Here is a 17155-nt window from a genome sequence, read left to right on the forward strand (position 1 = left end):
AGTAATTTTTTTTAGTGGAACTTTCTTATAAGAAATTGTAGATAGATATTAAATATTTCTTTAAAAGACTGAATGTGCTAAATGAAATGAAACTGATTAATTTATTTTAAAAAAATTTGAAAAGATTTTAAACATAAAAAAGATTCCAAGAAAAGCACTTCATTTAAAAAAAGATTTGTAAAGAAAATAAATTTTCGGGAATGAACACATTTCAATAAAATAATGTAGAATTAATTTATTTCAAAATAAAAAAAAGTTTATTAAAATATATTTACATTGTATCTTTTAACAAAATTATAATTCTTACAATTTCAAGTTATTTCAAATGTAGTCAAAAACAGTATATTCAATTGATCTTAAAGTTTGTAATGGATGGAATAATAATGTCATTTCGACAAAATATTTTCCGGAACAATAAAGTCACAAATGTATAGAAAAACCCTCCTTGTTCTTAAAGGGAGTGTCGAAGTCATTGAAAGTGTTACTTGCCAGATTCACAACAGTACCCTTTTAACCTGTCTTCTCAGTGATTATTTCGAATTAAATCTTGTTTTTTGTTCTGTTCTCGCTTTCTTTGTTTAAGTGTTTATCAAATTGCACAGAAGTGCAGTGATGGATAGATAAATGCATTATTATATTTTCTAGATGTTTTGGGTTGGGTAGTTGAGTGAATCGGCTATATTATTCTTTAAACCAAGCTTCTTTAATTAGGTTGGTGATTCTCGGTGCGCTCTAATGTACAGAAAATGTCATCTCCTTAGCATAGATAGATAGAATCCGCATCCAAAGTAACCAACCATATTGAAGAACCTTGCTTTAGACCGAGGATCAGTTAAAATCCCGTTGTTAATATTTTTAAAATCATAGATATCGTCATAAGATGGGTTTCCATCTCCAGTTTACTGTTGCTTCTGTCGTCCTTGGAACTGATCCATGGAGCAGTTGAATCCAAAAGCCTGGCCTAGTCTCATGAACCCGGAGGAAGGAAGGATTGCCTGCAAAAAAAAAACTTTCCATACAAGGGCTCTCAGTCTCACAAAATACAGGAATACCCAAGAAGAATTAAACTCTAACGACGACCTTAAAACGTTTTAAATTCAACTATCTAAAGTTTGGGTTTCAGGTATATATGAATATATTATAACAAGGCTTTTAGGGCGCTTCGCGTCCATTTTCTATTTCAACTTTTAATTGTGGCTTTATCTGTGAGCATCTTCTCTTTGTACAGTTTTTAAAAAAAATTTGCGGATTAAGAAATATTTTTTTGCACATTTTCAAAATAAAAAACTTTTAAACAAAAATTTTTGAAATTTTGATCATTCAAAACCTTCCCTGGGGTCACGTTAGGTCCCACGGTTCAGCCGTTTTGACGTTTATTGGATACAAACTGAGAGACAGACAGACAAGCAAAGTATATATACATATAATAATACAATAAGAATGATGTCGCTATGGATAAAACGAGTTTACTATGTATTTCATTCGCACTGAACCAAGAATGTGAGAAAAAAGATTAATTTTATCAAGAAGGGTAGTTTTTCAAAAAAAGACCTATCTTTAAAAAAATGTTTTTTTTGTAAGCCAGCAGACTTAACTTTAAGAGAAAACTGGTGTCCCTGAATGAACTTTTTGTGTCATGTTATTCGTCCATTTCATAAAAAATATTTCCAATTCCAATATTCTTCAAATTGTCTCTTGCTTAAAAATGGCAAAACAGTAAAAACTTGAAGTACTTTTTTCAAATCATATTAAAGTTAGAACAAAAGTTGAGCTAAGGGAAAAAGATAAGAGTTTCAAGATTAATGCTACAATTAAAAATGTCAAGATAACAAAATTGCATTTTGAATTTGATAAAAATAGATTTCAAACTTTGTATTTAGAAATCAGACCCAAGATCTCCGCTACACTTTGACCCTGATAAAAATGGGATATCGAGACATGTACGTATGTACACGAAACATGTACGTACGTACACGAAACATGTACGTAAGTACACGAAACATGTACGTACGTACACGAAATTGAGGATATTTAAGAGTTTCAAAACGCTAACCACATCTTTTTTGTGGTAAACTATATCATTACCTGGATCATAGTATACTAACTATAGCTTTCCATAAAACGGAAATTATGATTAAAAGAAAAGTATTGAAGAAGGAAGGGCAAAATTTAAAAAAACACATTTGACAAGTTTATGAAAAAATGAAAGGATTTAAAGAAGGCATTCGTCACCTTTAGCGTGATAAGTAGAAAGGTCCAGGATGGTAGAAGAATAACTTCTTCATTAGATAATACTCCAGATACAGCTTTCTCAGCAACAAACTCAGGTTCAAGAATAGGAACCAGTTTACTCTGCAATATTAAGAATAGGAACCATTATACTCTGCAATATTAAGAATAGGAACCAGTTTACTCTGCAATATTAAGAATAGGAATCATTATACTCTGCAATATTAAGAATAGGAACCATTGTTTATTCTGCAATATTAAGAATAGGAACCATAGTTTACTCTGCAATATTAAGAATAGGAACCATGGTTTACTCTGCAATATTAAGAAAAGGAACCATTATACTCTGCAATATTAAGAATAGGAACCAGTTTACTCTGCAATATCAAGAATAGGAACCATTGTTTACTCTGCAATATTAAGAAAAGGAACCATGGTTTACTCTGCAATATTAAGAATAGGAATCAGTTTACTCTGCAATATTAAGAATTGGAACGATGTTTTACTCTGCAATATTAAGAATAGGAACCATGGTTTACTCAGCAATATTAAGAATAGGAACCATGGTTTACTCTGCAATATTAATATTATAAATCAGAATAAAGAAATTAAATGAAAATATAAATTACCTGAACCCCTGCAAACATGCCTGTGCTGATGTAGTATGGACAGACTACGGTTGTCTTAATGTACTCTAGAAAAAGTATAATTAAAGTTGATAAATATTTGAAGAATATGTATTGTATTATCCATTCTTTAATAATAGGGGAAAAAAGTAATCAATTGTTTCAGATATTGAGAAAAGAATGAAGAAAGTACATTTTTACAATTATCTCTTATTCAGAAAATTAGTTACGGAAATATTATTTTGTATGTTCAAACAATATCTGTATTTTTGGCTTGACTGTCTTTATGTATCCAATTAACGAAAAAGTGTCTCGAAATAAGATATGTTTCGTGTTTAGAGAAACAAGATTATGGAGTTAAATGATTTAAAATCTCAAAACCAACCCATTAATGTTAAACTCCTAGGGAGCTACCTGAATGCCCCTGAACGAACAGCTCTACCCTAAACGCCTCATCCAACCCTACAGCAGCAAACTTACTAGCACAGTAGTCAACCTAGATACAATATAGTTCTAGGATAGAGTAGTCAACCTAGATACAATATAGTTATAGGATACAGTATTCAACCTAGATATAATATAGTTCTAGGATACAGTATTTAACCTAGATACAATATAGTTACAGGATACAGTATTCAACCTAGATACAATATAGTTCTAGGATACAGTATTCAACCTAGATACAATATAAATAATAATAATAATAATAATAATAATAATGATAATGATAATGATAATAATAGTAATAATAATAATAATAATAGTAATATTGGTACTATTAATATTAATTATGGAGGGGGTGCAGGGCCGCTATGAGCCCCGCAAAATGGTTTCCCAGCCTCAGTATTTGCAGATGAGTATTTAAAATGACCTTTAGAATAGACATTATAAAAGTAATGTATAAACATTTATAGAAAACTTTTTAATATTTTATAGTTATGCAATGTTTTTTGGATATTCTAGAGAACACTGCATAACTATTTCAAGATTTAATATTTTTTTTGAAAAATTTAATTTACATTTGCATTGTCTTGATATAATAACGCACAGTACTTGATACAATTGCGTATTAATTCTTTATTTGAGTTTTGATTTTTAAAAGTTTTTTTTCGAATTGCAAGTTTACAAGTTATTAAATAGTTTCTCTTTATTTCCATGTTTAAGTGTATCTCCATGCTGTTCAAAAGCTAGATATAAATTAGAATTGAAATCCAAAGCCTTTTTCATTGTATTGATATAATCACCTTCCACTGTATAATATCTATTCTCACGTTTAGGGGTACTATACCGACAGTTCGATTTTTACGATATAAGATGTTTTAAATGTAACCGGTATTTTTCTTTTTTTCAACATCAAAAAAAAAATTCTTACAAAAAAAATTTCAGTTGTTTTTTTCAGAAAAATTGTCTGATAAAACAGAGGAAACCAATTCCAATCTTTTCTCGAAAAAAGACGACATTTAATAAACATTCCTCGTCAATAGCCAATGTGTAAACTTTGTCCTCTAAAAGTATCGAAGTCTTTATTAATAATAATAGTATAGAATTTAAGCAAATAAATGAGATGATACGCTCCTGGAAAATTTAGTTGATAAATGCTTTGTTTTGTAAGAGTATTTTAGTAGTAATGAACAGGTTTGGGGATTTATCAAATTTTCATGAATAAGGATTAAGAACTTAAACAGCAAAAATAAAAAGTTCTGCCTTTTTAAAACATATGTAATATCTTTGTTTAACTACAGGGTGTCCCACGAAACATGACAGTAGAATGACGAATTAAAAGTCGTCTTAGATCTTGGAATTTACTTGTGAAATTCAGTCAACAACCAACATGTACAGGGTGTCCCACGAAACATGACAGTAGAATGACGAATTGAAAGTCGTCTTAGATCTTGGAATTTACTTGTGACATTCAGTCAACAATCAACATGTACAGGGTGTCCCACGAAACATGTCAGTAGAATGACGACTTGAAAGTCGTCTTAAATTCTGAATTTACTTGTGACATTCAGTCAACAATCAACATGTACAGGGTGTCCCACGAAACATGACAGTAGAATGACGACTTGAAAGTCGTCTTAGATTCTGAATTTACTTGTGACAGTCAGCCAACAATCAACATGTACAGGGTGTCCCACGAAACATGACAGTAGAATGACGAATTGAAAGTCGTCCTAGATCTTGGAATTTACTTGTGACATTCAGTCAACAATCAACATTTATGATTCTTGATGCAATAAACAACTCTGATAAATAAAACTTAAATTGTCGAACTCACAAACGAAATTATTCATAAGGTAATAGTGAAAGCACAAAAAAGACAGACCACATTTTGTAAATACCAGGACCAGGGTATTTGGTGACTATTAACTCTAGGATTTTACTTCTAAAATTAGGTTTACAAACCTGTATTATTTGACGATACCTCGGGTCAAAGACTTTGCTAAGGTCGTCCTTTAATTCGCATTTTTAACGAAACTGTCTGTGATATTGTTTTCTTTGATGGTGGATATTTTTCAAACAAAAATCCCATAAATTAATTGAAGAGTAAGATTAATACATTAAGTTATGCGATATTATTTCTTTGCCTAAGATTAAACAGAAGACGACATTTACACAATATTTATTTACCGTTTATAATATTAGAAATTTCTGGTCCCCTCTCTTCTTCATCGCCTAAAATTCCATTCCATAGTACCTCAGGAAAAATATTTGACGACATCTGAAAATTTTCACTAACAATTATTGGCTATTTTTAATACAAAAGAGATGCGTAACTTTATCACAAATTCAGCTATAATTCACCAGACGATCCTCATATCCAACAAATGATTAAATAAATTTTAAAATACAAAGAAATATCATTAATTTTAGTTAACTTTCAGCACAAAACATTTACAATTGAGTTAAATAACTAAGGTTTTAATGTCGATCGTTAGACTCGCAAACAAACAAAATAACCAATGACGTCAAAATACAGCTGTACTCGCTGTACAAGCGTACACAATAGTCGGATAAATTTCCAACGCCTCGTCTTTATAATTAGCAAAGTCTTTGCCTCGGGTTAATCCTGAGCCTATCCCGAGGTAACTCATAATGTCTTTATATATTATTGTTTTATTTTCTTTCTAACAAAGCTTACGGAGAAAAAAAGTTTATCTATGTTTACTTATTTATTTCATTTTAATTTGTAGGAATCAAAGACAGCTGTCTCCGATTAACTTTTTTGTGGAGGTATTAAAAAAACGAATATATTTTCATAAATTTTGATGATTCAAGACATCAAAAAAATATTGAAGGTATGCTAAATATTGGTTTGTTGCCTAATAATTACGGTTTCTAGTTTATTGACAGTTAAGCATTGTCCATAAACTAATTTATCTTTTTAAAACGAAAAAGTAAATATGTTAGAGGTAAATGAAACCAATCTGTGGGATGCCTGCGTATAGAGACTGTCAGCTGGTGGGGTCTTAAATGTATAAGACATGTGGCCGCAGTGCTCGGCCCACTAGACTGTCCTAGCCGCTGCGCGCGGCCAGGAAAATTTCTTAACCTACCCTAACCCTAAATAAATACTAATTTTATTATTGTTCTGGATCTACGGTCGGATAAAGTGCATCAGACATATGAAATGTTTGAAGCTTTCCATATCTTACGTTATCTGACCTATAAAATGTGTGCATCTCGACCTACAAAATTTGTGCATCCGACCTACAAATGTTGTTCATTCGACCTCAAAAGGTCTGGATCCAACCTACAGTTAAAAGTGCGTGCAACCGACCTACATTAGGTCGGATACGCTATAAACTCTTTTTCAATTTAGTGTGTATCCAACAGCCGCTAGAAGCTGCTGAAAAACCACTTGCGTGTACAGGTCCAAAGTATCGTAAAACGGATGTAATACAATCCATTTAGGAAAGCTAAATTTCATGGAAGCCGACCTTAAGAGTATCCGAGTTAATTATTTATGCAGTTTTCATGAAATGACCCTTGTTTCTAACATACCATATCATTTATATATAAACATAAACTGCGGGGGGGGGGTCTTAATGTTAATGGTTGACAACTATAGTTCTAGGATACAGTATTCAACCTAGATACAATTTAGGTCTAGGATACAATAGTAATAAAGAAGTCAGCCTAGATAGCATATACATAGTTCAAGGACTCAGCGACAACCTAGACGAATGTCTCCAGGATTATGAAGTAAACCCTCTCTGTATTTTTGCGACCCAACCCCAAAATTTCTTCAGAAGTATCTCAGATTTTAACAAGACAGTTTAACCTTTGATCCAGTTGAGGATAATTTATTTTCTATATGGAAGTTCAGTGTATGTTTACTTACAATAAATGATATAGTGCAGGAGGTATTCTGCTTAAACTATTTTTATAAAAGGAAGGAAAAACTCGGTTCTTTAAATCAGAGATACTTCTGAGGAAGTTCAGTTTTGTGCTGCAAAAATACAGTGTAAAGACAATTTAATTTTAGGACACAGTTGCCAACCTAGAAGGATATCTTTAGGATGTTTGATACAACACGTGTCAAGGATATATGACAGAATAGAAATTAATTTTCCAACCTGTCAAAAATTTTCCCAACTTTTATCACGTTTATGTAGAGCTGTCACAAAGTGACATAAACCGACTCAGAACGTATAAAAATATTTTTGGATTTTGATTTTTTTTGTAACCACAGCTCTGTCTCTGAAGAGACATATCTTAAGACAATTCAAAAAGTATTCATTCAAGAGCCAATAGATAAAAACAATTCAGTAAAATAATTATGTGAATCCTTATAAGAAAGCCACGGTAGCAGCAACTTTTTTATAGTTTCTCAAAATAAGGTTTTAACTTTTTGGGAGTATTCTTAATTGGGAATTTAATGAACTGAATTTGTCATGAAAATAAATTTTACTTGAATTTTCCATTTTCTAGAATAAAATAATTCAAAAATATTTCAAATTGGAAGTTTCTTCCCTGTTAAAACTTATATTTATGGTATATATGAAGGAATAAGACGGGCTGAGAAAAAACCTGCTTGAATGAACACTTTTGCAAAATTTAAACATTATTTATTTATTATTCTTTATAAAATATTGTGAAAAGAATTCTTTCTCTAATCTCACATTTTTCCTACCAGTTTATTAGTCCCACTGTGACCGGCCAAGCTGGCAATATTGACAACGTGACCTTTCTTCGCTTTAATCATCTCAGGTAAGAAAGCCTGAAAAGGAGATTATGAAATATTCAAAGATGTCTTGGATTAATGATAATTCGAACTATAAATTCTGGTAGATTAAAGTTAAAATTTCTAATTATAAGGTTTACACGACCAGTTGTAAAGAGAATAGAACAGTTATATTTGTTTATAGGGATTTAAAAATAAGAGTTAAGCCCCTTGTCAGGATCGAGAATTGTCTTTATGGATTTTTCATCCGGACTTTGTTAGAAGTTGCAGTGGGCCAAGATTTAAAGAAAAAGATTTAATAAATCCGCACAGTCGCCTTTGAAGTCCGTGGTTAACCCTGTATAAAAAATAATTTTTTTAAGATGAACTGAAAAAATAGAGCCCAGCTGCGTTCTTTGATGATTAACGTTATTACCTTTATTGTCCAGAAATGCGCGAAAGTGTTTACTTCGAAGGTTTTGATAATCTTTGAGTCTGGAGTATCTAGTATATTGGAACCAGATACTATTCCAGCATTGTTCACTAAACCAAACCAAACATTCATAATATTATCAGAGATGGAGCTCAATTCAGCCCCCCCCCCTGGAAAAGGTTAAGGCATTCCCAAGCGGTAAAAATAATTTTCTTTACACGCCCATTCAACAGTTTAAAGCGTTCTAAGAGTTAGCACTCGGTCATCCGACCAAAGGGAAAATGACCTACGTGTTTTCTGACCAAAGGATATTCTGGCCTAAAAGTGTACTAGATCTTAAAATAGGATAGGTTAAAATATATAGGGAGTTGATTTAAATCCGTACAGACGCGAGTAGAGTTACAATTGATATAGCCTTGAAACCTATTCGATAATTAAAGTTCGAATACCCGTTAGGTCGGTTTCCTCAAAGTCAATTTCCATAGCATCCTATTTAATAATTCCTGTCTAACCGTGCGATTGACATACGACAGTCTCGTTAAACAAGAAGAAGGTTTCCCATGAATAGAGATTTGGTTATATTAAAGGATTCTATAAACTTAAATAATTTTGTATCAAAATCAGATCTTTTTCATTGGATTGATTATTTCTTTCATCTATTTTTATCTTTTGAACTTAAATTTTGGTTTAAATCGATGAATCCCGAGGTAATTTCTATGTCGTAGTTTTTTAAAGACACTATCTTTATTGCGCCTTAGAGAAAACGATAATTTAAAAGATCAAAACTATTGAGCGTAAAATTGGTATTTGGTAATCTACAACGCTTAATTACTTCATATTCAATTTAGGAATTGATTTAATCCTTCTGGCGACCAAACGGATTACCAACACACAAGTTCTGACCTCAGGATAAAAAGATGCATATGGTGCACATCATGAAATGAATTATCAACAAAACATATAAAATTTGTAATGAAATGTCTCGAAGTTAAGTTAAATAAAAACATGTACTTTGGTCTTTGGTTTGGTTTGGTTAAAAACATTTAATATTTACTTTGTAATAAATATTTATTTTCCTCACTTTCAAATTTTAATTATTTATACGTTTTAAGTAAAAAGATATATTATTTATTAATCCCCCCAAATTGTTATCAATAACTCTTCAGAAAAAGAAATTCAGAATATGTAAACTTTCTACTTTCTAGTTCTTTTCAAGGAAGATATCTTATATATTCCTTGATTCTAATATTAGTTTGATAAATATGATTATTTCAGTTTTCATAGAACATATTCCTTGGTTCTAATATTAGTTTGATAAATATAATTATGTCAGGTTCCCTAGAATATATTCCTTGGTTCTAATATTAGTTTGATAAATATGATTATTTCAGTTTTCATAGAACATATTCCTTGGTTCTAATATTAGTTTGATAAATATAATTATGTCAGGTTTCCTAGAATATATTCCTTGGTTCTAATATTAGTTCAATAAATATGATTATGTCAGGTTTCCTAAAATATATTCCTTGGTTCTAATATTAGTTTAATAAATATGATTATTTCAGGTTTCCTAGAATATATTCCTTGATTCTAATATTAGTTTAATAAATATGATTATGTCAGGTTCCCTAGAATATCTGGAGATCCCACCTCCTTCTTCATCTTCTCAGCTGTAGAGTAGATTTCTTCTCTGAACAAGATTTAGAATAATGAAAAGGATTTTTAGAAATAACAAATTAATTTTGAATTAAGTGTGTATATTATTCTTATTTTTTACCAATCAAGCGAAAAACAGAATTGGAGAGAGTATAAGAAAAAGATATAGTTAATAATAAAAATATTGCCATTACTTTTATAATTGTTATTATTTTTATTATCATTATTATTATATGATCATTACCAATTACGAAATTATTTTAAATGCGTAATTTCATTTTTTACGAGATAAAGATATAAAATGTTGACAAAACCTTGCTATGTTAGCAAATCTACCGGATAGCAACCTGCTTTATATAATAATAATATGATAACATTCAAACAAAATACATTTTTTTCAATGTTTAAAAAAAAAATGTACAAAAAAATTAAGCCCGTGTTTAATGTAAATTTTTGTTTTTTATCAACATTTTTGGGAAATATTTACGGGATACAGGTTAATCCCTGAACTTGATAACAAAATATTTTTTAAACTCTAAATCACTAATTTGTAAATAATTCATAACAGATTCAGAATTTATGCATTTTTTAGGTTTAAAATATTAAATGAAAATATTCCATAATATCGAGCGTAAAATATAGATAATAATAATTTAAAGAAAAACAATAAAAAAGGAACTGATACTTTTTCTCTAATTCTCATTTTCAAACATTAAATCTTTGCAACCTGATGTTTTAAAAATTTGGTATTTCAAATTATGAATTCTGCTAAATCAACCGTAAAAACTGAAACTTGTTAGCTACCTTCCTTTTTAAGAAAAAGAGAATATCTTTAATTTTTATTGTTGTTTTCTAACAGTTGGCAAAAAATAAATAAAATTTTGAGAAAATCAAATTTATCTGATTACAAATTAGAAATTTAAAGCATTTTTGTTCTTCTCAATAGCTGTTCAGTAAAAGGATTCATGATAAAACACATATAAGACTTCAATCTGACGTGCAGTTTACTTTAGTTTGACGTGAGTTCAAGATTAAAATTTAAGAGTCCCACAAACATGACAGGAGCAAGACAACACTAATGTAAAATATCTTAGACGACCTTAAAGGGAGTGTAAAGGAAAAATGAAAGGTGGTATAGGATGAAATCTGAGAATCTCAGGCGTTGAACGATACCTATGAGACATCTATGTGATGTTCCTGTCTCGAGAAATTGATATAAGACTCTGTCAAATTAATACGAAAATTCAAATATATGCAATTTTGTTTAAACGTTGTATTATTAAACAAATCCTATTCCACAAATACGCAACCAATCTGAAAACGACGATATCCCACAGGAGCCTAAGAATCTCAGGTTTGCTCCTATTATAATTTTTTAATTTTATTTTGCATTTTTAATAGATATAATTAATAACAAAATTACATACAGTCAGTATAGTCCGTATTACGTCACCAGAACTTCAGCCAATGGCAGTGCAGTATCATTGTCACGTGATACAGACGGAAATCACGTGACCAGTATACTAATCTACCATTGGCTGAAGTTCTGGTGACGTAATGTTGCGTATTTATTGAATATGATCTGTTTAATACTGTTTAAAACTTTTATACAAAAGTGCATAAATATGAATTTTTGTATAAAGGAAATGAGTCTTTGCCACAAATTCAGATTTTGTAAAACCTATATCTTTGCAATCTTATGGTGAAAACCTTTGATATTTCAAACTTACATTATTTGACCTAATAGCATTCATAGCGTGAAATATTAAAGATCTGCGACATTGGGTTGCAACGATATTGAAATTAGAAAATCAGAGTTTGTGGCAAAAACTCAATTCCTTTGACCCAGTTTTAAACCAATTTCTCGAGACAGAAACATCAGATAGATGTCTCATAGCCTCATAGGTAGATGTCTTATATGTATCGTTTAACGCCTGAGATTTTCAGGTTTCATTCTATACCCCGTTTAATTTTTTCTTTGCAGTCCCTTTAAAGTCGTCTTTCTACTGTCAAGTTTCGTAGGACACCCTGTATATCCCACTATCCCACCTGTTGGATATATCTACGATATAAGAATACGCCTTGCCGCCATCCTTCTTTATCATTGCAACCGTCTCATCATTACCTTAACATATTTCACAATTATTTTAGTTTTAAAATTATTTATTAAACAAAATATACTGTTTTACAATTTTATTTGATCAATTTTGCTATTTGGTTTTATTACTTTTTTCATTCAAACTTTTCTTGAGTTCTTTATCAAATAAGATATTTTTTTCCTTTTTCTACATCGAAAAAACTAATTAATTGAAACGTTTAATGTAATTTTTTTAACAACGACTGGAAAAAGCGCAAAATTCGATAATTCATTTTAATTGGTGTAATGTAAAATAACCGCGTATTTTTGTCCAAGAAACATGTTTTTATATTTCCCAAATTCTGAAAAGTGGGATTACTAATTCCAGAATGAGGAAAAAAATATTTGCGTGGAATGAAATGAATGTTTTCAATTTTAGTTTTAAAGGGAACTGTCACAGTTTTTAAAGAAGGGGGCGGTTTGGTAAAATATTTTAGGAAGATGGAAAAAACCCTGTTTTTAAAATCAAGTTCTCAAATTTAATTAAGTTGCTTCTTTCTTGATGATATATGATGAAATCTAGAATATCTAACAAAAATTCTATCCACCAAGGAGAAGAAAGAGATGGACGCAAATAAGAACCTCTGCAGAGTGGTAGAAGATTGATAGAGTCTATGTAATATCTACTGTCCCGCTAGCTGACGGCTGAAATTTTTAACGACGAGACACAGATGACCAAAAATAGATACTAAATCTTTTTCAAATCCGATATTTTTGTTGCATGAACTAATTTCATTGTTACCAATATTAGATAAATATTAATCCACAAGCTTTTATTGCCGATACAAAGAGTTCCAAAATTTAAAACGCAAGTGGAAACCTTTTTTTAATATACACCCTTTATATTTTCAAGCAACTATATAAACCTTTTTTAATGTACACCCTTTATATTTTCAAGCAACTATATAAGGATTTCAAGGAATTGAGTCTATATCACAATCTCACATTTTCTATAGTCTATATCTTTGCAACCTGATAGAGTATACCTGTAAAAATTCAAATTTTGATTATTTGATCTAATTATCAGAATTCAAAAATTGAAATACCTAAGGACTACTAGATTGAGCTGCAAAGATATAGGGATTAGAAAATCAGAGTTTAAAATAAAGACACTATTCCTTTATTAGAAATAAATTAAATATCTTTTGAACAGTTCACCTTTTGAATTGATATCCCAGGTTACTACAATAGCTCCTTTCTTGGCAAACTTACAGCACATCAATCTCCCTTAAACATTTACATTTACATCAACCTCCCTTAAACATTTACATTTGCATCCACCTCCCTTAAACATTTACATGTCCATCAACCTTTCTTAAACATTTACATTTCCATCAATCTCCCTTAAAATTTTACATTCACATCAATATCCCTTAAACATTTACATTTCCATCAATCCCCCTTAAACATCATTTCCATCATTCTCCCTTAAACATTTACATTACCTTTCTTAAACATTTACAATTACATCAACCTCCCTTAAACATTTACATTTCCATCAACCTCCCTGAAACATTTACATTTACATCAACCTCCCTTAAACACTTACATTTCCATCAACCTCCCTTAAACATTTACATTTACATCAATCTTCCTTAAACATTTACATTTACATCAATCTCCCTTAAACATTTACATTTACATCAACCTCCCTTAAACACTTACATTTCCATCAACCTCCTTTAAACATTTACATTTACATCAATCTTCCTTAAACACTTACATTTACATCCACCTCCCTTAAACATTTACATTTTCAATTGTATTTAGATTTGCATTTGCATCAACATTCCTTAAACATTTAGATTTACATCAACCTTCCGTAAACATTTTTATATCTACATCAACCTTCCTTAAACATTTATATCTACATCAACCGCCCTTGAAAATTTACATTTTCAATTACATTTCAATTTGCATTAATTTTCCTTTACATTTACATTTTCATCTAATTTAATGCGAATGTAGCCGGGATCCATTCTGTGAATAAATGATATACGTAATGTATCTATATTTAATTTTTAATCTTAATACTAACCTATACCACTCCCTCCTCCTGTTACAAGGACAATATCTCCTTTGATATCCTGAATATTAGATTTAGTATTTTATATATTTCTCATGAGAGGATGAATATATACAGAGAGGATGAACATATACAGAGAGGATGAATATATACAGAGGATTAATATATACAGAGAGGATTAATATTTACAGAGTGGATAATTGTTAAAAAAGAGTATAAATATTTACTTTATAACAATTACAAAGAGAATAAATATTTACTTTATAACAATTACAAAGAGAATAAATAATTACAGAGAGAACAGAGAGGATAGATATTCACAGAGAGGATGAATACAGAGGCAGGATGAATATTTATAGAGAGGATAAATATTTACAGAGAGGATAAATATTAAAAAAGGGTGTAAGTATTTACAGAGTTACCGCCAATTGTTTACCTTGAAGAAATATGAGCTCGGGATAAATAGTTTCACAACTCCAAATAAGCTAGAGATAGAAGATAAATTTAAAAAAAATTCCTCTATTTATCATTTACTCGGATAATAATTCAATAATCCTATTTAGTGTTCATCTTCAGGCGTGAGAATATTACCCGCCACTGCAGCCATAAATCCCGTAGGGTTAACACTATACTCACTATTCCGTAACAATGAGAATCACATTTTCATATTCATTTCAATTTCAAAACCGGGGTTTCTTATAAATCTTGTAAGCTTGGGTTCAAACAAAAAACCGCTGCAGAGAATGAAAAATTGTCTTCACAGGAAATCCAATAAGTTTCAAGGCTGATTAGTGTAATCCCTTAGATTGATGTAAAACGTTAACTTTGGAATTATTCAAAATAGTTCCACCTTCGTCTTGTTATTAATGGGACTATATAAGCGTAATTTCAAGTGAGAACTAGACATAGATAAAGATAGATTGCGCATAAGACGACATTTTTCATCTTGAAAGATATAAATGTACAGAGATATTCCTATTATATAGATTAACTAGGTCGGTTGTGAACATTAGCTGTTCTTATGTCATTGAGTATAACTTGTGGTATACATGAGTTCTGTAGAGAGAAATTTAAGTTAGTTTAGTCCTTCTCATGTCCTTCTTCAGTTCTCGTCAATATGATATATTGCTCAGTGAAATATTGTTTTTCAAATAGTTCCATTCCCGGAGTTATTTTACACTCTATTATGAAATCCATTAAAACACCAAACCACCCCGCTTATCATTGAAGTACACTTTGACCCCTAGAAGTATGAGTTCGCGGACTGTACAATTCTTGTTTTTTTGCGTACATAAGCTATTTATGTTTATTTATTTATCTATGGAACTAGATATCCACTGATATCTAGACAACTCTGAAACATAATCATCAAATAGTTCAGATAGTCTCTAGTTTAAGGTTGATTCAACTCCTTAACTTGTGCAGGGTTTTACCTCACATACTTTTTTATACTTGTTTGTTATAGCCCCAAACATTACATTTTCAAATTGTAAAGTTTATGTTTTTAAGTGAAGTGTGAAAGGAGTAATTGACAAAATACTGCTCAATTTTTGTGTTAGAACGTGAACATCTTGGTTTGCAGTGTATATGTGTATATGTTTATAGTTTAAAAAAAGATTATTAAAAAAAGATTACAAGGATTGCCAACGATATCTTAATGTGCGGGTGCGCACGCTTTGAAATTTTTAATAGGATTTTTTATTTTTATTAATTGAAAACGTTAATATTTGTATGAAGGGGTAGCTGTAGATAATTTCCAGATGCCAGCCCTCTAATATTGCCACCCCTAATTTTTCAATTTGGGGGAGGGCGTCCCCCTCCCAGGACCATTGGGCGCTCCCCCATTTTTTTCAGGGGAACACCCACCCCCTTTCCCCCATTAAGCCGCCCCTCTGGTTTGTAGCCACGGCTTTTCTAGAAAATGCAGCGCAGCGCTAAAAGACAGAAATTGTCATGAATTCTTGTACATTTTTGCTCTAAAATATATTTACACAATAAATAAAGGGCCCATTGAATTACGTGTACTGTTTTTTCGTGAAAAGGAATTTTTAAACACGAGAATTTGCAAAAAAAGGAGAAATAGTATTTTTTACATTTGATACAGCCTACTGTTGGAAACAACATCTAAAAAGTTGGGTAAAAGCACGTCTTGAAAAAAATAACATTCAGTTTTCCTCAATTTCAGTTATACACTCTGAGGAAACATAATTTCTTATATCTTGGAGAAAAGAGTGTAGAAATTATTCTACATAGACAAGCCACTTGAACTCCCTTTAAAGACCTCGCAACTATTTCGAAAAAATAACAAAAATATTTTTTTTTATTCTGTCCATCGATACATGACAGTTGGGGTCGTCTTTGATCTTGAAACTTACTTTAGCAGTAAATTTCTAGAGTAATAATCACAAAATAACTCTAGTTGAGCGGTGAGCCATTACAAATATGTGGTGCGCCTTTCTAGTGATTTTGACCATATTTGTTTTGTTAGTTAACTTGAAATTTAAACGAAATTCTTTATATTAACGGTAATATTGCAGGGGTGGGGGCCTCAGCCCTATAAGCCCCCCCCCCCTGTACACCTGTTTATATAGTTTCTGTATAATTTATGCATCTATCCCTAGTGACGAGTGTAAAGAGTAGAGCAGCGACAGCATCTAGTAGAGCATTTACAACACTCATTATGTATTCTGTAAACATTAATTACTGTAGTCTATAAATCTTAAATCTTGTATTATGTAAACGTGATGTTGCATTGTGTAAATTTTGAATCCTGTATTCTGTAAACATTAATTACTGTAGTCTATAAATCTTAAATCTTGTATTATGTAAACGTGATGTTGCATTGTGTAAATTTTGAATCCTGTATTCTGTAAACATTACG

The 17155-nt window shown here is 30.8% G+C and overlaps 1 protein-coding gene across 2 annotated transcripts; it reads right to left on the bottom strand.

Annotated features, from left to right (window-relative positions):
- Positions 1 to 250: 250 nt before the first annotated feature.
- On the bottom strand, positions 251 to 17155 carry LOC111712555 (short-chain dehydrogenase/reductase family 16C member 6). 2 transcript variants are annotated; one of them, XM_023487204.1, is made up of 12 exons: positions 16892 to 17151; positions 14711 to 14759; positions 14287 to 14335; positions 13407 to 13475; positions 12161 to 12236; positions 10084 to 10145; positions 8459 to 8565; positions 7993 to 8079; positions 3270 to 3351; positions 2859 to 2923; positions 2233 to 2352; positions 251 to 995 (listed from the first exon to the last, which is right to left on the bottom strand). In XM_023487204.1, the coding sequence occupies exons 1-12, from the start codon at positions 16969 to 16971 to the stop codon at positions 900 to 902; spliced, it is 942 nt and encodes a 313-aa protein (XP_023342972.1). In that variant the 5' UTR covers positions 16972 to 17151; the 3' UTR covers positions 251 to 899. The 2 variants fall into 2 exon arrangements, with proteins under 2 accessions (XP_023342972.1, XP_023342973.1); XM_023487205.1 differs by lacking the exons at positions 251 to 995; positions 2233 to 2352 and adding an exon at positions 2538 to 2606 and having other exon boundaries at positions 16892 to 17155.

Source organism: Eurytemora carolleeae, unplaced genomic scaffold (genome assembly GCF_000591075.1).
Source record: "Eurytemora carolleeae unplaced genomic scaffold, Eaff_2.0 scaffold1285, whole genome shotgun sequence".
NCBI lineage: Eukaryota > Metazoa > Arthropoda > Copepoda > Calanoida > Temoridae > Eurytemora > Eurytemora carolleeae.